Source organism: Equus quagga, chromosome 15 (assembly GCF_021613505.1).
Source record: "Equus quagga isolate Etosha38 chromosome 15, UCLA_HA_Equagga_1.0, whole genome shotgun sequence".
Taxonomy (NCBI): Eukaryota; Metazoa; Chordata; class Mammalia; order Perissodactyla; family Equidae; genus Equus; species Equus quagga.
In genome coordinates, this window is record NC_060281.1 from 72,992,460 (window position 1) to 73,015,669 (window position 23,210).

The 23,210-nt window shown below is 48.6% G+C and overlaps 1 protein-coding gene across 1 annotated transcript in view; it reads left to right on the forward strand.

Annotated features, from left to right (window-relative positions):
• The first annotated feature begins 119 nt into the window (after positions 1 to 119).
• Positions 120 to 23,210, forward strand: part of ALDH2 (aldehyde dehydrogenase 2 family member) — a 32,316-nt gene continuing 9,225 nt past the window's right edge. Inside the window, exons 1-7 of the mRNA XM_046641098.1 lie at positions 120 to 295; positions 15,399 to 15,503; positions 16,862 to 17,002; positions 18,113 to 18,192; positions 20,255 to 20,366; positions 20,875 to 21,003; positions 21,447 to 21,560. Coding sequence (XP_046497054.1) covers positions 170 to 295; positions 15,399 to 15,503; positions 16,862 to 17,002; positions 18,113 to 18,192; positions 20,255 to 20,366; positions 20,875 to 21,003; positions 21,447 to 21,560 — 807 coding nt within the window. The 5' untranslated portion in view covers positions 120 to 169. The remainder of the gene's footprint in view (positions 296 to 15,398; positions 15,504 to 16,861; positions 17,003 to 18,112; positions 18,193 to 20,254; positions 20,367 to 20,874; positions 21,004 to 21,446; positions 21,561 to 23,210) is intronic.

Sequence of the window (23,210 nt, forward strand, 5' to 3'; positions counted from 1 at the left end):
GGGGGGGGGGGGGGGGGGGGGGGGGGGGGGGGGGGGGGGGGGCACGCCCCCTGGGTCCCGCCCCGCGCCTGCCCATTGGCGGCGGCGAAGGGCGGGGAGGGGCGGTGGGCACAGTGACCCCAGCCGGCCGCCGCGCAGCCGCCTGCCGCACGCCCGCTCCCGCCGCAGCATGTTGCGCGCCGCTGCCCTCGCCGCCGCAGGCCTCGGGCCCCGCCTGGGCCGCCGCCTTCTCTCGGCCGCCGCCACCCAGGCCGTGCCGGCCCCCAACCAGCAGCCCGAGGTCTTCTACAACCAGGTGAGGCCGCCGGCCCCGGCCCGCCCCGGCCCGCGCTTTGTCTTCTCCGGGGGACGGAGCCCGCCGGCTAGGAAGGCCCTGGGCCTCAGTTTACCCAGCTGGGGCTCGAGGGGTTGGCTACGGTTGTCTTTCCGCACACCGTCCCTTCCCGCGAGCATTTTGGCCCCTTCGCCGCCAGGCCCGGTTCCATCACCCAGCTGTGAATTTGGCTACTTCTGCGTCCGCCGCCGCCGGTTTTCCAGCGCCAACTCTTGGGGTTCCATCCTCCCCCGGGCGTCCTCGGTTTTCGGGCCTCTTAGTCGCCCCGTATCTGCTCAGGGCCTGCACCGTCATCCACCGAGAGGACGCGTCTATCCAAATCCCTCTTTGCGGGAATTTTCCTGTCTTTTCCTTATCTTTTACCCTTTGACTCATGCCTTCGTCCAAGGAAGTCTGAAAGAACAGACAAGGAAGAGGGGTCCTTTCCCACCAAAGTTCAGTTGGGGCCAAGGCCTTTCGGCTGCTGCTTCTGCTGGGGATTGGGCAACGGTCGGGGCGCAGTCCCCAAATGGTGTCCGCGCCTTCCAAGGAGCTGGCTTTCTTTGACCAAACCAAGGAGAGCCTTTCCAGGATAACACTGATTCCCAGTGGCCGATTTCTTGCTCAGCCAGGCCTTAGGAATATTCTCTCTTTTGATCTTTGAATTTGAGTAAAGTGCTCGAATTCAGAGAAGGAAGTTGGTTATGAAAGAGCTCGTTTTGTTTGTGTAACAAGCGTAGCTGCTGTCCTTCTCCGAGCTTCAGTTTCTTCTCCAAGTGGGAAGGGGGTCAGAGTGTGGGCTCTTGCAGAAGTTACAGCTCCTGGCCTCCGTGCACATGCTTTGCATCTGGCGCCATTCTAACCTTTACCTGTGTTTTGCTGTGGAATCCTTCCCCCAGCCCCGTGAGGTAGGCATTGTGGTTATCCCACTTTACTGGGCGAAGAGACTGAGTGACAGGGAGGTTGAGTGAGTTGCCTAAAGACTGGCAAAAGTTGTGAAATTGCAAACTTTAGGGCAAAGTTGCAAACTCAGTGGCAAAGTTCGGGTTCACATCTAGACTGCCAGGAGGCAGCCACTAACCAGAACATTCCATGGTGCTCTTGATGCAACCCCGGTTGGGAATAGAGGGGTCACTGCTAATGTGGGATGCTGAAGAGCCCGCACTTAGCTGACTACTTTCAACAGTGGACCCACTTGTCCAGCCCAGAGTTTGGCTGCAAATCTGCACATAGGTGGTGGGTAAAGGCACATCCAGGTGATTTTAAGGAATGTTACAAATGATCATTTTCGAGATAATAAAAACAAAAAGTAAAATAAAATGCTCTTTGCATAACACAAAGCAGCAGCTGCTGCTCTCTTGGTAGGCTGCCTAACCAGGAGTTCTGCTTGAAAGATTTGAACATCAAAAAGATCAAGCAGAAATATCCTCAAGGGAGAGGCGTCAGCACCCTGAGCCTTTGTTACCACGGAATCTAATTAACATGTTCCTCCTTGGTGCTCACGTGGAGGTAGAAATGGTGTCCAAACTTGCATTCGGGCCTGGCGGATAGCCGGAGTCCTGCTCTCCAGATTTAGTGTGGGAGCGTCAATTGGGGGAGTGGAGGGAATTCTCGCTGTGGCTGCTCTGCTTCATCAGATTTTTTGAGATCATCAAAGGAACACTTGTTCACTGTCTAAAAATACAGAGAGTACTGTAAAACTTCCCACATACCCCACCGCACTCCTTCCAAGAAGATTGTTAACAGTTGGGTCTCTGATCTTGCAGACATTTTCTTTGTGTCTGTGTGAGTCAGAGAGAGAACCAGTGAGTGTGCACCAGGTTTTTTTTTCATAAATGAGATCCTAGGACTTTCTGTTGTCAACCTACAAAAACAGAAACCAGTTTAAGATGCAAAGCGTTTATTTGGGATCAAAGACTCGTAATTTGGGGAGCACAGATTCAGGTAGAAACCCAAACAGTGCCCCAATTACAGGAGATGGGCTCGGGGCTTTTATGGGAAAAGGGGAGGAAGATGAGGTCAGCTGTATTAAAGAAGAGCTCATTGGCGCTAGATGAGGCGTGGCTAGGTTTATACTTCATAGATTGGTTTGAGATTCAGTCATCAGGCAAAAGGCTGGATTTGTATTTCATTGATTGGTTGAAAGTCCAATTTCATCAGTCCTTACGAACAAGATATTCTTGTCCTTACCGACTTCTTGGAATGTTGATGGTTTGGTCCAATTTGGAAGATTCAGAAAACAAGGCAATTCTTCTGAAATGGCTGCTGTGGCTCTATTTTAATATGGCTCCACTCATGTCATCTTTCACACTATTCTGAAGCTCTGTCTCATTGAATAATTTATCCGGATTATCTTTCTAAGTCGCTACCTTCAGATCTGCTTTATTCTTCCCTGAGGTCTGCAAAGCATCCCACCGTGCTGGAAGCGGTCCCTCTTAAAGCTCCTTGGGCTGTTCTCATTGTTGCATCATTGCGAACCCTGCTGGCAAGAATGCCAAGGCCTAATTCCAAAATTTTGTCTCTTACCAGGGGCTCTAGGTGCAAAATAGATCGTATACCTGGACATTTCCTTGAGAGTTATCGGTTCCTTGAAGTTCAGCGAGCTGTCCTGTAGTCTGGAACTGTTGGGACGGCCCTTGAAGTTGCTTCTGCAGACGCTGGGCCTTCTCACCCCAGGGCATTTGGGGGAATGTTGCACTTCAAGCTTGTTGGGTCTCACGTGGATGGGGGGAGGACAGGCAATAGGTCTCCTTCCCACTCTATTTCTTAACCCCACAGAGGCAGAGTGGGGTGGTTGGTCCACCCTCCTGGGGTCCTCTTGCCCCTCCTTGTCCTGGATGGGACTGCAGGGTGGGGTAAACTTCTCTGCTGGTTAAGGAGATTTTAGTTCTCCTTCCCTGACTCACCAGCAGGGACCTGAAGGGGGAGCTGATGATGGCCAGGCTTCCTCAAGATCAACATTTCTCATCCTTGGCGGGTTTCAGGAGCACACCTCTGTCAATGAAACTGATTTCCATTTTTCTTTCTTCTTTTCTTCCCTCCTTGGAGAGTAATTAAGATCTAGAAAGAACTCAAAGGAAAACCCGAGGGCCTGAGGTTTCAGCAGAGTGACCCTCCTGGATGGGGTGTGGCTAATACTTTCACCTTCAGTAGCATCACCACTTCATGTTGGTAGATAACAACAATAATAAGACAAGAATATTGTTAGACACCATTTCACCCTCTGGACTCAGACTGCCTGCAACTCAGTAGTTATCTGCTTTGGCAGGTTACTTGATTCAGCAGACATATCCTCAGCACCCTCACTTCCCATGAACAGACAAGAATTGCTGCCCGTGGGAAGCTTGCATCCTGGAAAGTGGAGACAGACAAATAAGTGAAATGTGTAGTTTGGTGCAAGGTGATTAGTGCTATGGAGAAAAATAAGGGAAGATGAGATATGGAGGGGGGTACATTGATTTAACTCTACCTTAGCTGCCACATCTGTAAAATAGGGTAAAAACTCCATCTGCATCATAGGGTTGCTATGGGGATGAAGTGGGGTCATCCTTGTACAGCCCTTAGCAAGTGCCTGACTCGTGGCTCCATATTTACTGCAGCCTTAAATAAGAGCTGGGATAGCAGTGATGATGTTGAGCTTACAAGATAATGATTATATGACTCCATTTCATGTGAGTGCTGTTGTAGTTGTAATTTGTCTCCTGAAGGGATGAGCTAGGTTGTGGCAAAGGTGAGTGGGAGTTTGGGGTGAATTAAATTTTCTTCTTTATTCTTAGCCCCTTGGCCACAACACTCAGGAACTAAAGAGAGAACTGATGAAGAGAGAATTAAGAAAGGGTCTCTGGATATAGAATTTTCTCATTACAACAGTAATACATCCTTAGTAGAAAAAGTCAAGCAAGCAGAAGTCTGTGAAGTAGAAACTCACTGGAAACACACAGGCGCGCACAGATGTTCATCGCCACGTAGTTTATATTAGCAAAAACCTAGGAAATCAGCCAGCTTGCCTTCCATGGGGACACAGATGAACAACATATGTTACAGGGATAGGAAGGAAGAATTCGATGCAGGCAGTAGTTACAAGGAATTAGCTGGAGTTGTATGAATGATGGATCTCAAAAACAGAGTTTCAGGGGGAAGATGTCCAGCACACTGTGTGACATGAAACTAATTAAAACCACTCAAAATGAACTTTCCATTCAATGTGGATAGATATATCTCCATATAAGATGTATAAAAATGCTCTGGAAGGAAAATGCACGTGGGCGTGAGGGTGGTGAACGCCAAGGCGGGGCTGCATAGGGAATCTGCTTGTAGGTAGTGATTAAAGGGGACTTGGGCTTTATTTAAATGTTTTATTTCTTTAAAAGTAATTAACCTGTAAGCAAATATAAAAAGAAAGGGACAGTCTTCTGCTATCCCACCCCTGCAGATAATCACTGCTGGCAGGTAATACATACAGAGTAAGAGTTTGATTTCTCTTATTTTCCGGGGAAGATTCTTACGGAATGAGCCAAAATCTGTGTTGGGCTAAGTGGTGGGTTGGGGTGGCTGTGTGCTAAGTGGGTCAAGTGAAATATCCTCATTCTGATCGCACTGGTTTTATTGCTTGTTTAGGAGTTTTAATATCCTTGGTAGAAATAGCAGATTCAGGCAACCCAGAGAATCTGAGGATTCGCTGGCCCTCCCTTGGTTACTTCTGCTCCTAACAGCAGTTGATTATAGGGGAACACAAATGCCGTTCCGTGTCTCCTGCCCGCCCAGAATCTCTGGGAACAGCTGAATTACAGGTGACTGGGTTATAAGTACTGGGCTGTGGTATTGAGAGCAAGTTGAGACCAGATGTGTGTGTTGTGGACATGCATATGTATCCCCTGATCCAATAATTATGATAGTTGATCACTTATGATCGATCAGGCCCTGTGCTGAGGACCTGTACCTACATTTTCAGCTTGCATGCTATAACAACTCTATGAGCCAGGTCTTGTTGTTGTCCCATTTTACAGATGAAGAAACAAGGCTCAGGGAAGTCAAGTTCACATTAAGGAGCAAGTATGAAACCAGGGTTCAGACAGCTCTGTTCAGCTCCAGCATGCCCTTCGCCACATGCTGTGTTGCCTCAGGATCAGGCCCGATGGTCAAAGGCGTAAATATTTATGGGACAATTGGACTGAATATTTGAAATCAGAAGGAATGGGCCATGTTTACATTTGTATTCTTAGCAACGAGATTAGAATATAATCACTACTCAGTAAATATTTATTGAAGGCATGAATGGTTGCCATTTATGAAACTAAGTTTACAGTTTTGTGTTCCAGTAGCAGGAATGGGAACCCAGTATTTCCACTCAAAGGGCCTTTTTGTAAAAAATTTGGGAGTTAACTAGAAGGACTGCGGAGACACACACAGAGTGCTGAAACTGGCCAAGGGAAGAGATTGTAGCAAGAGAGATCGCCACAATGTAAGCCCACAGGCACAGTGACAGAGTGAAACCGTGCCTGCCTGCCAGACAGTCCACAGTAGAATCAACCCTGCCACCTTGGAAGTGGTGAAAATCCAGGAATGCAGAACAAGAAAGGCCCTGGGGGATGGGGAGGGGAGGGCTGGGCACAGGTGCCACAGTGTCTCTAGCAAATCTGAGGGAGGTGGCCACCCTTGGCCCTAACCCCACCCTAGCCCAAGGCTTCTACACGATTATGTGGGATATGTGAACGTGTGTGGCATTCCATGTGCACCTTGAACTTTTCTCCTGGGGATCTTGTAATATGAAAGATAGTACCTGCTTTCTGTTGGATACAAGTTACCTACTGTCACTGAAAAAGCCAGTGCCAGCAGGAGTCCCCCCAGGATAGAACCCACAGCACTTGCTCACTCACCCTTGTCGAAAATAACATATTCCAGGGATGTGGGTTTCCTAGGTAACAGAGTCCTAATTCTTTCATGCATCAAAGCTTGAACTAAAATCTTCCTAGAATGTGTCCTGCTTCCTTAAATCAGAGCCACTGAACATCATTTAACCTTTTACTGGAGACCTTGGGCAGATTATGACTGTCCATTGCCACCGAGTGGAGGTGGCGCTGGAATATGGCTCTGTCCTCACCTTGGTTGGGCCTCCTCCCCGGGCTCCTGCTGTCCTGCTCACAGCTCTGCTGTCCCCGCCCCAGCTTTTTAGCCACTTCATCAAGTTTCTCTTTGCAGTTCGTAATCTGCCAGGGCCTGGAAAACAAGTTGTGCAAGGCAGCCAAGGATCGTGTTATCCACTAGCTAACCGATTCTAATTTTAATACAGGACTCTGCCCCAGCTTTGCCAAGGTGTGTGTCAGAGGTTGTTTGCTGCAGCAGCACTGGTGGGAAAGGTGAAAACTCATCCTAAAAGTGCATTTTTGGGAAATGGTTAGGTAAGCTGTCGTCTCTTCCCATGGAGCAGTGCTATTTTGCTTAAAATAACAAGGCGGACCTGCCAGTGGAATAACGTCCAAGGGAAACTGTTACTGAGAAAAGCAAGATGTGAAATGCAGTCCATGATCTCCACTAGAATGGACACACCCCGCGTCTGTGCCGTTCCCCCCAGGACCCCAGCACTAGCGCTGTTTCTGGCACACAGGAGGCACAGAATCCAGAGCCCCCTCTGCTCTCCCCTCCCCCTGTCGCCATGGGGTCCCATTCAGTCCACTCTGTCCCTGAGCTCTCCATGAGGTCCCTGCTGTGGCGCGACTGACGCTGCGGGCTGTTCCTCACTGTTGCCTGTGTGTTTCTGTCTCACTCTGTTGGTCTGCCTGTTGGTTGTGTCCCTCCTCCCCAGGACTTTTGCTCAAGGATCCGGGACTCTGCGGGTTTACTCAGTGCCCGGCAGGGTGATGGCTCTCAGTTAAAGCTTATCAGCTGCATGGGTGAGTGAATCCAAATTTTAGAGAATGAATATTTATTAAAAAATAGAGAAAACGGAGCATTTTGATGGAAAAGCTCCATGAGTTTTGCCAACAGTCCAGATTGAAAGCATCAACTCCTGATGTTGCTCTGCTTCTAGAAACTATAAGGAGCAAGTGTGAGTTGGGAGGAACCCCCCTGCCAGGTGACCAATGTCAGCATGTTATGTAAGTTGGGCTTTGGGTTTCAGGCCAGGAGGTTATGAATTACGTGGCCTGGAGTCTGTCCTTGTGTTTATTCAAGAGAAGTTGCTGTGAAACCACCCTCGCTTGAAGCAGAACTTCAGCAGAGGCTCCGTATGAGAACAGTGCCCACCCCAGCCCCCTCCCCGAACCTGAGGGAAAGAGGGGAGACTGCTGAAGTGTGGCTGTAAGAGAAGGGAAACGGACGCTCCCGGTTCCTGCGTCAGCCAACCCAGCCGGACCAGCCGAGAAGGGAGGACGGATTGTTGAAGTTCAACAGTGGAGAGTGACTCAGCAAATTCAGGGCTTTGGAAGGCAGATGGATGCCAGGAGTGGGCTTCTCAGGGTCCTGGTCTAAGGGCAGCAGGACAGTGTGGGCACTGCCCAGGGAACTAGGGGTGAGGCCAGCGGGAATTTAGCCAGACTGGCCCATTTCTTGGCTTCATACTTCCTGATCCTTGCAAAAGAAGAAAACGTTTCCGGCACAAACTAAATTAGTGTGCTGCTTGCAGAGAACAGCACAGAAAGAGGCCTACAGACCCACCTGGTCCTTGCTCCTAAAAATCTGTGACCCGAGAGAGCCACGGGAGCTAGAATGAGGTAGCTGTGGCTGGGAGACCCACTGTGTGTGGGGTCCTGGCGTAGGAACTCGACACTCCTTGTTGCATTTAATCCTTACATCAGCCCCCAGACATATTATCCCCAGAGACCACTGAAGCATCTGGAAGCGAAGGGATTGGCCCAAGGTCACAGCCTGTGAGGGTGGAACTGGGACTCGAACCCAAGTCTGTCTGGCTTAGAGGTTGGTGCTTTTTACAGCACCCAGAATAAAATCTCAAAATCAAACCTGCAGTAGGGCTGTAAGTAAACCATAAAGATGGAGATTAGGAAACAAGAGTTCTGACCTCCCAGAAGCCTGGCCTGGGCTCTGACTGGAGGCTGGAGTTAGAGGAAGAACCGGCCAAAGAGCACAGGCCTTGGAGTTCCAAAGAACTGGGTTCAAATCTGGGCTCTGCCCTCACTGCTGTGTGACCTTCAGCAAGCGGCTTGACCTCTCTGTGCCTCAGTGTCCTCCTCTGTGAAGAGGAGAGGATGAAGCTCACCTTCTAGGTTTGCTAGGGGAGGTTTAAATGGGAATAATCCAAGTACATAAAGCTCCTGGTACAGGGGATGCCACATCACGAGTAGCTAGTAAATATGGCCATTTCCATCACATGCAGGTGGCTGGGTGGACCGTCCTGGTCAGCAGCGGGGGAGGGGGTTGGAGGGAACAGTACAAGACCAGCAGACTCACCCCCACCCAGCGGCCTGCCTCTCCTCTGTATGCTCCCTAACCTCCTCACCTCAAGGCTTCAGTGAGGCCGCCAGGTGTGAGGCTGGGAACCCGAGCCTCTGCTCAGGGTGGCCGTGGGGACAGATGCTCAGCAGATGGTGGTGGAGTGTGTGCCAAGCTCTGCTCCCTCCTCCACGGGTGTCATCTCTGCTCCTCCCCACAAGCTTCCCCCACCCCGCCCCCGCCCCCGCCCCCGCCCCACATTCGCCAGCAGGAGGAGGCTGATTCTCGAAGAGGGCAGCACCTGTGCAGCTCAGCCAGGCTATGGCCGAGTCGAGCTTGAACTTAGGGCCACCTGGCTTCCAGCCTGAACTCTTGGCTACACCTGTTCCCCAGACTGGACACTAGCCATCACCCACTTCCCAGCCCCTCCAAGCCCTCTAGAAAGAAGAAACAAAGGTTATTTCGCTAAAGTTTAATCAACTGACTAAAGTGAAACTACACAAACATCTTGCAAGGAATCTGGCTGATGTTTACCCCCTTTCTCCTGCTAAATGCCAAAAGCCTTTTACTGTAGGTGCACAGCTGCGGATTCTGCTGCGATGGTGGGGTAGGGCTTGCTCCAAAATACCAAATCTGAGCCTGGGAAGGTGACCCCTGGTAGACCGTTTCCTGGCTGGCACCGTCACCCACCTGGTCCTCACCATGGTCGCCATAGCAACTAGTCCGTGCAAGGCTTGGCGCAGACACTTGGAACCCTCAAATGGCCCTTGATGAGGGAGTACATCGTGAGTCCCACCTCACAGATGAGGGAATGAAGGTGGGGAGGTGAAGTGCCTTGCCCCATGTGACACAACTAGGAGCAAAAGAGCCCGGATTCATCCGGGTTCTTGTCTTGAGCCCTGCTCTTGACCACTGAGCCAGGCCAGCCCTCCCTGCACCCTGCTGACTGACCCTGAAATCTTGGCCCTGGCAGGAGCCGAGCTCCGGGCATTGCTTGGTGGCTTGGTCTCGTTTATGGTCCCTGGCTCTGGCCCAGAGTGACGGAGACGACTCCCCTGGGTCCTAAGCCACAGCCAGGCTATGTTGGGATGCTGGGGCTAAAGAGAGCCCTTGAAGGAAGGCAGAGAGTGGCCTTGGACAGCCCTGGTGAAGGGACCAAAGCTCCCCGCAGCCCCAGAGCAGCTCCCCCAGCCTGGAGGGAGCAGCTTGCTGTGAAATTTCTTCTCTGTGCTCTAAGGCCGTCGCTGGCTCTTAGGAGCAGAGAGTGAACTTTACACTTATAAGCAGCTCTGGGTGAGGACCCTTTCTCTGAGTGAATGAAGAGGCTTCTTTCTCCCTGATAGTGGCCTCATTAAACCAGGATACAGTCTCTCCCCAGACTTGGTCGCTGTTAATCCTCAGAACAGCAACAACAGTGAATGCCAGCAGGCCCTGAACTGAGGGCTTCACAGGACCCACCCTCCTCTCTGACTTCATCTTCTAGTACTTCCTTCCTGGTTCACCAGTAACTGTGGCTGCCTTGTTTTTCTCAAACTCACCAGACTTATTCCTGCCCCAGGACCTTTGCACTTGCTATTCCTGCTGCCTGGACTGCTTGTCCTCCTCCTATTCCTGTGGCTGGCTCCTTTTCACCATTCAGGGCTCAAGTCAAATGTCTGCTCTGCAGAGAGGCCCTCCCTGACCATCCCAGCTAAAGTTCTCCATCCTCCCCTTGTTTATACTCTCTCTGGACCCTGTTTTTCTCCCTTTGCACGTATGACTGCAGTCTGAGGTTGCCTTGTATATCTGATTGCTTCCTTATTTTCTGTGCCTACCAGAATGCCAACTCCATGAGAGAAAGGTCCTTGTTGGGTTTGGTTTCCACTGTGTCCTCAGCCCTAGAACAGTGCCTGGCCCATGGCAGGGATGCACTAAATGTTTGCTGAATGGCTGAAAGAGTCATCTGACTTGGTTCTCACAATGGCCCTGTGTAGCAGTGTGGCAGAGGAGCCCGAGAAGAGATGGGGGCTCGCTCCCCACTCTGTGATTGGGCCTTGGGCTGGACTCATCTTGACCAAGGGAATTTGGTGGTGGAAATGAGGCCACATGACTTTCGAAGCTAGCTCTCTTAAGACTTCCAGTTCTGCCTGAGTCTCCTGGAACACTCGGGGAAGCCAGCTGTCATGTGAGAAGTCTGACTAGCCTGAGTTCGCCATGAGACAGAGCCCAAGCAAGCCGTGTGGTGCCAGACATGAGTGACGAAGCCATTTTGTATATCCAGTCCCAGGCACCCTCTTTCTGCAACCACTGAGGAAGCCCAGGCGAGCCCTGCTCGGCTGAGCCCCATCAGTGAACACAATGGCGAGAGAGAATAATAAAGCCTTTCAAGCCACCAAGTTTTGAGCTGACGTTACACAGCAATAGATATAGATGACTGATAAGGCAGAAACAGTCTATTCATTTTTCAGGTCAGAGAAACCAAGGCAATGAAAGGTCAGATGACTTACCCAAGGTCACTTGGCAGAGAGGGCACTCCAGCTCAGATAGTCTCCAAGGTCTGTGCTTTTTTTTTCCCTCTTTATTTTATTTTATTTTTATTGAGTTCATAATAGTTTACATCAACATGAGATTTCAGTTGTACATTATTTCTTGACTGTCACCACATAAGTGCTCCCCTTCACCCCCTGAGCCCACCCACCATCCCCCTTCCCATGGTAACCACTGAACTGTTTTCTTTGTCCATGTATTTGTTTGTATTCCACATATGAGTGAAATCATCTGGTGTCTGTCTTTCTCAGACTGGCTTATTTCACTTAGCATAATTCCCTCCAGGTCGTTCCATGTTATTGCAAACGGGATGAATTTGTCTTGTCTTGTCTTTTTTTTTTGAGGAAGATTAGCCCTGAGCTACCATCCATGCCCGTCTTCCTCTACTTTATATGTGGGACACCTACCACAGCATGGCTTGCCAAGCAGTGCCATGTCTGCACCCGGGATCCAAACTGGCGAACCCCGGGCTGCCAAAGCGGAACGTGCACACTTAACCACTGTGCCACCAGGCCAGCCCCGAATTTGTCTTTTCTTATGGTTGAGTAGTATTTCATTGTATGTATATACCACATCTTCTTTATCCAATCATCAGTCGATGGGCACTTGGATTGTTTCCATGTCTTGGCTATTGTGAATAGTGCTGCAGTGAACATAGCGGTGTATATGTTACTTTGGATTGTTGATTTCAAGGTGTTTGGGTAGATACCCAGTAGTGGGATAGCTGGGTCATATGGTAGTTCTATTTTTAGTTTTTTGAGGAATCTCCATACTGTTTTCCATAGTCGCTGCACCAGTTTGCATTCCAACCAGCAGTGGATGAGGGTTCCCTTCTCTCCACACCCTCTCCAGCATGTGTTATTTTTAGTCTTAGTGATTGTAGCCATTTTAACAGGCATTAGGTGGTATCTTAGTGTAGTTTTGATTTGCATTTCCCTGATGATTAGTGATGTTGAACATCTTTTCATGTGTTTATTGGCCATCTATGTATCTTCTTTGGAAAAATGTCTGGTCCTCTCCTCTGCCCACTTTTTGATCAGGTTGTCTTTTTTTTATTGTTCAGTTGTGTGAGTTCCTTATATATTATGGAGAATACCCTCTTTTCAGATATATGATTTGCAAATATTTTCTCCCAGTTGGCGGGTTGTCTCTTTGTTTTGCTTCTAGTTTCTTTTGCCTTGCAGAAGCTAATTAATTTGATGAATTCCCACTTGTTTATTTTTCCTTTTGTTTCCCTTGTCTGAGAGGACATGGTATTTGAGAAGATCCTTTTTTTAGTTCAATGTCGAAGAGTATACTACTGATATTATCTATAGTTTCAGGACGTAGCTTCAAGTTTTTGATCCATTTTGAGTTTATTTTTGTCTATGGCATGAGATAGTGGTCTACCTTCCTTCTTTTGCGTGTGGCTGTCCAGTTTTCCCAACACCATTTATTGAAGAGACTATCTTTTTCCATTGTGTGTTCTTGGCACTTTGTTGAAGACTAGCTGACCGTAGATGTGTGGTTTTATTTCTGGGCTTTCAGTTCTGTTCCATTTATCTGTGTGCCTGTTCTTGTACCAGTACCATGCCGTTTTGATCACTATGGCTTTATAGTACATTTTTAAGTCAGGGATTGCGATACCTCCAGCTTTGTTCTTTTTTTCTCAGGATTGCCTTGACAATTCGGGATCTTTGATTGCCCCATACGGATTTTAGGATTCTTTGCTCTATTTCCACGAAGAATGTCATTGGGATTCTGATTAGGATTGCATTGAATCTGTAGATTGCTTTGGGTAGTATGGACATTTTAACTATGTTTATTCTTCCAATCCATGAGCAAGGAATCTCTTTCCATCTCTTTATGTCATTATTAATTTCTTTCAGTAATGTCTTACAGTTTTCTTTTGTTTGCTATTAGCTTGGAGTATTGTCTTCCACCCCTTCACTCTGAGCCTGTGTTTGTCATTGGAGCTGAGAAGTGTTTCCTGGAGGCAGCAAATTGTTGGGTCTTGTTCTTTAATCCATCTCGCCACTCTGTGACTTTTTATTGGAGAATTCAATCCATTTATGTTTAGGGTGATTACTGATGTATAAGGGCTTAATGCTGTCATTATATCACTCTTTTTCTGGTTTTCCTGCATTTCCTTTGTTTCTCGTCCTGTGTTTTTTGGTCTACCCATTGAATTATGTAGTTTTTTATGATTGTGTTTCTTTGTCTTTTCCTTATTTATTTTTTGTTTCTGTTCTGCTTTTCTGTTTAGTGGTTACCCTGAGGTTTCTATTTAGAGTCTTGTGTATAAGATAGTCCATTTTCTGATGGCCTCTTATTTCCTTAGTCTAAACCGATTCAGTCCCTTTCCTCCTCCCCTCCTAAGTTGTTTTTCTCATATCTTATTGCAACTTGTGTTGTGAGTTTGTGGTTAAAGTGACAAAATTGTTTTTGTTTTTGGTGTTTTCCTTCCCTTTAGCTTAATGCTATAGTTGAATATTTGCTATCCTATTCTGATTCTGTCTACCTATTTATCTCCTTACTCTGTGTTTTGTGACTCCTTTCTCCCTTTTTCTTTTTTCAGGTATGAGGGCCTTCTTGAGGATTTCTTGTAGGGGAGGTCTTGTGGCTACAAAGTCCCTTAGCTTTTGTTTGTCTGGGAAAGATTTAATTTCTCCCTCATATCTAAAGGGTATTTTTGCTGGATAGAGTATTCTTGGCTGAAGATTCTTGTCTTTTTAAGTTTTGAATATGTTGTTCCATTCTCTCCTAGCTTGTAAGGTTTCTGCAGAGAAATCCGCTGAAAGCCTGATAGAGGTTCCTTTGTAGGTTATTTTCTTCTGCCTCGCTGCCCTGAGTATTCTTTCTTTGTCATCCATTTTTGCCAGTTTTACTACTATATGCCTTACAGTGGGTCTATTTACATTGACAAATCTAGGAGATTTGAAAGCTTCTTCCACACATATTTCCCTAGATTTGGGAGGTTCTTTGCTGTTATTTCTTTGAACATGCTTTCTGCTCCATTCTCCTTCTCTTCACCTTCTTGAATACCTGTAATTCTTATGTTGCATTTCCTCATTGAGTTGGATATTTCTCAGAGACTTTCTTCATTTCTTTTTAGTCTTAGTTCTCTCTTCTCCTCTGTCTGGAGCATTTCAACATGTCTATCTTCGATTATGCTGATACACTCCTCTATGGTGTCCACTTGAGCATTCAGGGAATCCGTATTTTGTTTTCTCTCTTCCATTGTGTCTTTCATCTCTAATATTTCTCAATGATTCTTCTTTATAGTTTCAATCTCTTTTGTGAAGTAGCTCCTGAACTCATTGAATTGTTTCTCTACATTCTCTTTTACCTCATTGAATTTTTTGATGATAGCTATTTTGAACTCATTGTCATTTAGCTTACGTATTTCTGTGTCCTCAGGACTGAGTTCTGGGTGTTTGAGTTTTCTCTCTGCTCTGGAGATTTGATGTGGTGCCTGATGTTGGAAGGTCGGGGCTTTCTCATTTCTGATGTTATTCGGTTGCAGTTGCTGCCTGTTGCCACTGGATGGGGGTCAAAAACTGCGTATTCTGAGCCCTCCACCTGGATGGGGGCTGGAGCTGCACTGAGCGGGCGGGAGGAGGGGTGCTTTCTCCTGCGTGCTCTCTGGGATTTCTCACTCTGCTCTTGCTCTCTGGTCTCTTGGTTTGATGAGGTCACCTTGTGCAAAAGCTTTCGCCCGTTAGATGGCTTCCCTCTAGGCTGCAAGGGCCTGTGGGAGTCCTGGGTGATTCTGCAAATGAACGTCCCCTCCCCTGCTCCTTCCCTCACGGATCCTCCAGCAGCAGCGACTGCAGTCTTTAGGGGTGCGAGTGAAGTTCTCTCTTATCCCATTCCAGCTCCTCCTAGGGGGGCTCCAGCCTCCCCACCCTCTGTTGTGTGGCTGCGTGTCTCTCCGAGGTTTTTGTGTTGTTAGGATATCTTCTGTTGGAGTATGGATGTCCCTTTTTGTTGTATGTTGGAGGGGAGAGAGTCCTGGGCAAGTTCACTCTGCCATGATGCTGACATCACTCTCCAAGGCCTGTGCTTTTAACCTGTAGGCCATATCACTCTGAAGATAATTCATATTTGTACTGATTTTTTTTTTTTTTACATTGCTGGTGGTTGGTACTGCATTGAGAGCTGGTCCTGAGAACTTTCTTCCTTCTCCTTGTAGATCTTCATAAACAATGAGTGGCACGACGCTGTCAGCAAGAAAACATTCCCCACCGTCAATCCGTCTACTGGGGAAGTCATCTGTCAGGTAGCTGCAGGCGACAAGGTGAGAACTTGTGACTTTCTTTGGGGCAGGGCTGAGCCTGGTAGAGGTGGGCAAAGAGGGTTTCATTTTTCACCTTGTATGTTTTTGTATGGTTGAAACTTTACCATGTGTGTATTGCTTTCACAACTAAAAAATGCCAAGTCGGGGCCGGCCCAGTGGCGCAGCGGTTAAGTGCACACGTTCCGCTTTGGTGGCCCGGGGTCCGCCGGTTCAGATCCAGGGTGAGGACATGGCACTGCTTGGCATGCCATGCTGTGGTAGGCATCCCATATATAAAGTAGAGGAAGATGGGCACAGATGTTAGCTCAGGGCCAGTCTTCCTCAGCAAAACGGGGAGGATTGGCAGCAGTTAGCTCAGGGCTAATCTTCCTCAAAAAAAAAAAAGCCAAGTAACATTTTTGAGTAAATGAATCAATAGAAACTCTTCTTTGCAGACAAAAGTGCTAGATTATACCTGGATTCAATACTTCATATAGGTTTGGAATTGTAGATGTGGAATTGAATTTGAGGACATCCAATCCCACCTCTCCTTTCCAGACCTGGAAGTTGAAGGTCAGAGAAGGGAGGTGCACAGCAAGATGGAAATCTTGTTGAGCAGAATTTGGGTTGCCTGAATCTAGCTTTGCTGTTGGTAGCATATTTTGTTTGAATTCTATATACTTGTAGTAATTAAAAAATAGTAATTTTAAAGTCTAAAAATTAGACTTTTAGTAAAAATATATTTTTTTAAATAGAAAAGGTATTAAAAATACTCCAGGAATGCCTCCTGCCCTCTGCTTTAAGACAGTCTTCTGTATTCATGAATAAGGCCTCATTTCCTTTGCTAAAAGCAAATGTGAATACTTTTCTGGCTTACTGGGTAGTCTGATGGGAAATGTGCTTAACATTAATGAGAACCATGCTCCTCACCTCCTGGTGCCCATCTCTCTATATGAAACATGCTAGCTGCGCTGATTTTACTGCTTCCCCAAGGAAAGGGAAGCTGGTTTAGTCTGCTTTCATTGGAAATTGCTGGTCATCTTAGAAGGAATGGTTAAGTTTGTGGGGCTTGCTTTCTTAGGAAAAGGGGAAAATGGTCAAATTTTAAGCATTGACCCCTGAGTACCTCTCCCTCCAGAGCTCTGTGGGGGATTTTGAAATGAAAATACAGAAATGGAAATAGTCAGCGTCCTCATTCCCACCGGGACTCCTGGAAGGGAGAGTCTCAAGCTCATCAGGTGCAGCCTTGGAGGTTGGGAAGGACTGTTGGGGGCAGGTTCTGACACAGGCATTGACTGAAGCCCTTGTGGGTGCATTTGGCAGTGGGGTGGGTGTTTATTGTTCAGAAGCCCTGAGCTGCCTCAGTGCGTGTTTTCCAGGAAGATGTGGACAGGGCAGTGAAGGCTGCCCGGGCTGCCTTTCAGCTGGGCTCGCCCTGGCGCCGCATGGATGCATCTGACAGGGGCCGGCTTCTGAACCGCTTGGCTGATCTGATTGAGCGGGACCGGACCTACCTGGCAGTGAGTTCTCAGCCCTCTCCCCTCTCAGCCCACATGGCAAATGGAGTCAGAGCATCCCATGGACCGCCAGGAAGGGGCAGCATTGCTGACAAGGAACTAGTCAGAATGGCATAGGATGGACATCTTTGGGGTACACCCCTGCACCAACCAGACTAGCCTCTTGGTGTCTCCTTTGATGCACTGGGTTTGGCTGAGAAAGGAGGAGACTGAGGGGAAAGAAGGGAGCCACGATGGGAAGCCTTCTAGGGAAAGATTCCTGCCACCCCCTCCCCGCCCCCCCATAGACCCCTCTCTCTCAGCCCCTCTGAGTGTAGGCCTTTTCCCTGGCTGCCAGTGGCAAAAGGGACCAGAAAGCAATACCCTCTCCTGTGTCCAATCCATTCTGCACATAGCAGCCAGAGTCAACCTTCTAGAAGGCAAATTATACCGTGGCAGTCTACTCTTAAGCCTTCCATGGCATCCTGCACCCTAGGATGAAGTCCTGTTTCCTCCGCATGGTCTGTAAGGCCCTGCCTGGTCTGGCCTCATCTCCCAACTCCTGCTGGACACACCTCAGCTCAACAGCCTGCCTTCAACTTTGTGACTGCCCAGCTTCTTTGAGCACCAGGGCCTTTGCACATAGTGTTCCCTCTGCCTGGAGTGCTCGTCCCTTTGTCACCATTTGTGCCTTCCCTTTGCCTAGTTACCTCCTACATAGCCTTCTAGTTTTAGCTAAAGGGGGGCTTCTCAGTGTAGAGTTTCTCTGACTGGGTTGGGCACTTTCTGGCTCTCTTAACATTTGTGATCAATGTTCGTGTCCGTCTCCACTGGGTCTGTGCTCTGTAGGTTCCATGTTCCTCTCTCTATTCCCGGCACCTGGATTGAACCTAGAACAGCAGCTCAAAAACAATGTGTTTGCAAAATGACTGAATGAGAAGCTAGTACATCATTCTTCCCACCTCTGGAGAGGGAGGGGCAATGGCCCAGAAATGCCTCAACATTCAGGGACACAGAGTGGTCACCAGCCCTCCTCAGTCCACACTGAGGCTCTGTGGTGCTTGTCCAGCCCCCGTTTGCTTTGATTCCTTCCTGGACCAGCGTGTCTGCGCTGATCTTGTTCTCTTTTCACAGGCCTTGGAGACCCTGGATAATGGCAAGCCCTACGTCATCTCTTACCTGGTGGATTTGGACATGGTCCTCAAATGTCTCCGGTATGGGCTCAGGCTTCCTGTTCTCTGTTCTGGCCCTGCCAAAGGGGACAGGGTATTGCTGGGGAGGAAGAAACAGAATAATGTAAAAAGATCACAGGAGTTGGAGAAACGTGTACTATATTAGACTCCATCTCATGGGGTAACCCCTCAATACCAAAATTGTAATTTAGTCATAAACATTTTCTCTTTCTTCTTGAGTTAGTTTTGTTATTTGTTAGTTGGAATTTGTCCATATCATTTAGGTTATATAATTTGTTGGCTCCAATTTTTATCTGTGGAAGGTCGGTTGTAACCTACTGTCATTTCTGATTTTAGTTATTTGTGTCCTCTCTCTTTTTCCCTTAGTCTAGCTAAAGGTTTATCAATTTTATGAATGTTTTCAAAGAACCAACTTTTAGTTTTGTTTATTATCTCTATTGTTTTTCTATTCTCCACTTCATATGTCTCTGCTCTAATCTTTATTTCCTTCCTCTTGCTAGCTTTGGGTGTAGTTTAATCATAAACATTTTACTGACCAAGAAATACAAGATGAGGAGTAAGAGCTTTGTCACAGCCCTTTGGGTTGCCAGTAACAGAGACTGAGCGTAATTTGGGCAATACAGAGAGTTGGGGGTCTTAAATCCAGAAGGCCACTGAGCCTCCGCTGGCCACCCCCACCGCTTGCCTTTGTTCTGCTCTTGACTGCCTTCGGAAGCTGGCTGCCCCACATCTGGGCTTGCTTCTGTGTGTGATTCCAGCCAGACTGAACTGCAGTCCCTGAGTCCTGAGGCCAGATTCCTGGGGGAGAGACCTGATGGGCTGGCCTTGAGTCTGACCAGCTGTGGTCCGGCTGGATTAATCATTGTGCACATAGTGGCTGCTCCCCCTGTGACCATGTGAATGGAGATGGAGGGGAAGAAGCAGTGCCAGAACAGTAGGAATTGGACAACAGAACAGTAGTTATCTCCTACCAGGGCAGTCATGTCTCCCAAGGGACAGTGGGCAGTGTCTGGAGACATTTTTGATTGTTACCACTGTGGGGGGGAGGGGCACTACGGGCATCTAATGCATAGAGGCCAGGGCTGCTGCTGAACATCCTACACTGGAGAGGACAGCACCCACAGCAAAGAATTTCCCAGCCCCAAAGGATAGACGTGCCAAGTCGAGAACACTCTGCAAGGACGCCCCAGAGCAGCAGCCTGGTGAATCTCAGGCAGAGCCCCACTCCTTCTTGAGTTTTAGCCATATGCCTTTGTGCTGATTATATAACTATTCAGAGGCGTGTAAAATACACGTAAATCAGACCTGGGAGGAAGGGAGCAGCGATGCCTTAATTTGTACAGATTGGCAGCTCCTTGGCTATTTTTCTCCCCAGGTCCATAAACCTGTGTTCAAACCCAGGTCAGCTTTGGTCTCAGGGTACCCTTGCCAGACACACTCATTTCAGAAATCTTTCTGTTACCCTACATGTTCCATCTTTCCCCATCTTTCATTTTTCCTACTTCCCTAAAAACCATTATGTAGTATAAACACACAGCTGTTTTGTTGTCCCCAGCTCTAATTTGCTGTGCTTCTCTGTCACTAGTGTCCCTGTGTGTCTAGAGAGCTGGGGCCCAGTCGAGGATTTGTTTCTGGTGACTGTTACTCAGTCTTAGCACAGTGCTCTGTGCACAGGACGTGCCGACTGTTAGACAGGTTTGCACTTTTCTACCAGATGTGATCCATGGTCCTCAGATGTAGTCTGTGGTGCTGGGCTGGTACAACAATTGCAGTTTAATACTCTGGATGTTTATTAAAAATATCGATTCCTGGGCCTCTGCCCCAGAGAAGATTGAGTAGGTCGGCGGTGGGTGCCTGGAATTTGGTGTTCTTTATGAGCACCCCAGGTGATTCTGAGGCTTAGAGTTTAGCTACCCAGAGTGGATTCTTGTGACCCTAGCACTTAAGTCTCTCTGGGAACAAGCCAAGAATAAGGGCAATTATCAGAAAGCCCCAACTGGACTAGTTTGAGTCTTCTCTTTCTGCTAGGGTTTATAGGGCTCACTGACAGTCATTGATTGAGCTTGGATTTTTTTTTTTTAAGTTATTATGCTGGCTGGGCCGATAAGTACCATGGGAAAACCATTCCCATCGATGGGGACTTCTTCAGCTACACCCGCCATGAACCTGTGGGGGTGTGTGGGCAGATCATTCCGGTGAGTGTTAGTCTCGTAATAAACAAGTGAAGGTTTATCGTGATTGCCATGAGATGCAGCGATCACGGACAGGCTCCTTGCAAAGGTGGGAGGGTCACAGGGGTGGCATCAGAAGGCAGCCTGGGTACTGGCTGAAAACATGGGCTTTGGCAAAGCCAACCAGCGCTGCCATCTGCGAACTCTGTGACCTTGGGCAAGTCACTTATCCCCCTAAGACTCAGCTTCCTTATCTGAAAAGTGGAAGTGAACATGGTACTTGTCTTCAGGCGGGAGGGAGGATTGAATGCAATGACTTAGCATGGTGCCTAGTACGTAAAGAGCACTAAGGAATGTGAGTCTTATTATCATCCACCACCTGCCTTGTCCATCTGTCTTAAACGTGTGATCAAGTTGTGGGGGAAACGCAAGGGGTCAGAGAGCTCAGTGCTGCTTCTCCTCTGGGTGCTGCTCTCTGCTGGCCAGTCTAGCTCTCAGCTTACATTTTGGGAGTGGCTGTTGTTTATTGCAGTGGAACTTCCCACTCTTGATGCAAGCATGGAAACTGGGCCCAGCCTTGGCGACTGGAAACGTGGTTGTGATGAAGGTGGCCGAGCAGACTCCACTCACTGCCCTCTATGTGGCCAACTTGACTAAGGAGGTATGTGGCTTGTGTCCATCTTGACCTCTAAATGCCCTTGCTTTATAGGAGTTCTGAGGAGGGGCCTCGGGGCGCCAAGGTGGAGGTGGGTGTCTGTAGAGCAGGGACTGGGCGCCATCCCCCTGCCCCGCCTCATCCCCCTTCAGCCAAACAGGCCCCCTCTTACTTATTTGCTACATTGGGCTTCATTGCAAGACCCCTTTGAAGAATGAAAATCTTTCTGAGTGAATGCCATGGTGGGAGGGGCAACAGCCACAGGGAACCCCACGAAACAGGTTCCTTGCTGTCCCATTTAGAATCCTGAGCAGCACCCCAGAAGACTGGCTTCTCTTCAGCTGTGTCCTGGGCGGACAGTTTTAACCTCTCTGGCAAAGGATGCTTTTTCGTCCAGGCCCTTTGGAACAGGAGACTGACTTTCAGTGTCCCCGGCTGTTTGCCCACAGGCTGGCTTTCCCCCTGGCGTGGTCAATGTTGTTCCTGGATTTGGCCCCACGGCTGGGGCTGCCATTGCCTCCCATGAGGATGTGGACAAAGTAGCTTTCACAGGCTCCACTGAGGTAAGGCATCCTCAGGACCTCAACCTTGTGGTACGTTTGGCTCAAGCTCCCAATGTCCCCAAAGGATGATGCATTCAAGAATAGCCTCTGGGTACGGCTTGGGGGTCCACCCCAGGGCTGCCTCTGAGTAGCTCGAGTGCGGGGCCCCATGTGAGCCAGGCGCGACCATGCAGGGTTGAGCCTTTGTGGGTTGTAGCTTGGCTGACACTCCAGCTGCTGTTGTGGGGCTGGCGTCCCGTGTAGAATAAAGTGTCCGTGACTGTCTGGACTTGACAAAGGTCAGAGCACTTCTGCCATGTCAGGCTCCTCGACTGGCACTGCCCTGGCAGTTAACGAGCGTGGGCTTCGGAAAGAGACGAGTTCACATCCTAGCCTTGCGTCATGACATGGGGTGATTCACTGTCTTTAAATGAGGATGGTAATATCCTGCAGCAGAGACAATATGCGTGGTGGAGTGGGGAAGATAATGCACTTTGGAGTCAAACTAACTGTTGAGCAGCATTTACCAACTGTGCGACCTGGGCAAGTCACTTAGCCCCCTGAAGCCTCATTTCCCATTTGTAAAATGGGGATAATAACTGTGCCTACCTCACAGGGTTGGAGTGAGTGAGATAAAGCTTATGAAGTGTTCAGCAAAGGTGGGGCCCAGAGTAAGTGCTCAAAAAGTGAATGAATGAGTGAGTGAGTGAGTGAGGGCTATTACTATGGTGCTCCAGGCCAGGTCCCAGAGACACACACGAATAAGATGCCTGGTGATTCCTTAAACATAATTTTCTTGAAATCAGGGACAAAATTCCTTCTAAAGAGGTAACTTTTTCCTATCCCTGAATTCTTGGAACGCTTCATCATGTGAGTTCTGAGAAGGCACACTGAATGGTGTAGCAAATGTGATCTTCAAACAGTTCCCCTGAAATAAAGATGCCTTAAGACATTCAGTTGGTCTGCAATGAGGGCGGTTCCGGGAGGGCAGAACAGTGGCCAAGATAAGGTGGCTCTTTCTTTGCTCAGTCACCAACTATCTTAATGCTTCAGTGGGATGTTGAGAATCTTGCAGAAGGGATGGTGTCCTGACCGAGACATGTGTGTCTATTCAACAAATAAGTACAGGGGTGGCTTTGTGCCAGGCTCTGGGAATATGGAGGTGAGAAGCACTTCATTCTTGCCCTCACAGAGTGTGGCATGTGCTGGGGACCACACAAAACACCATGAGGAGGCAGCATAGTGGGTCTGAACTGGTGCTGGACTGAAGCTGCCCGAGTCTGAATTCCGATTACGTATTTACGAGCTGTGTGACTTTGGGCAAGTGACTCGGCCACTCTGAGCCACAGCTCCTGCATCTCTCAATCAAGGAAGAGTCGCCCTCCCTCTGAGCCGTGGCTCCTGCATCTCTCAATCAAGGAAGAGTCGCCCTCCCTCTGAGCCGCAGCTCCTGCATCTCTCAATCAAGGAAGAGAGTCGCCCTCCCTCTGAGCCACAGCTCCTGCATCTCTCAATCAAAGAAGAGAGTCGCCCTCCCTCTGAGCCACGGCTCCTGCATCTCTCAATCAAGGAAGAGAGTCGCCCTCCCTCTGAGCCACGGCTCCTGCATTTCTCAATCAAGGGGAAGAGTCGCCCTCCCTCTGAGCCACGGCTCCTGCATCTCTCAATCAA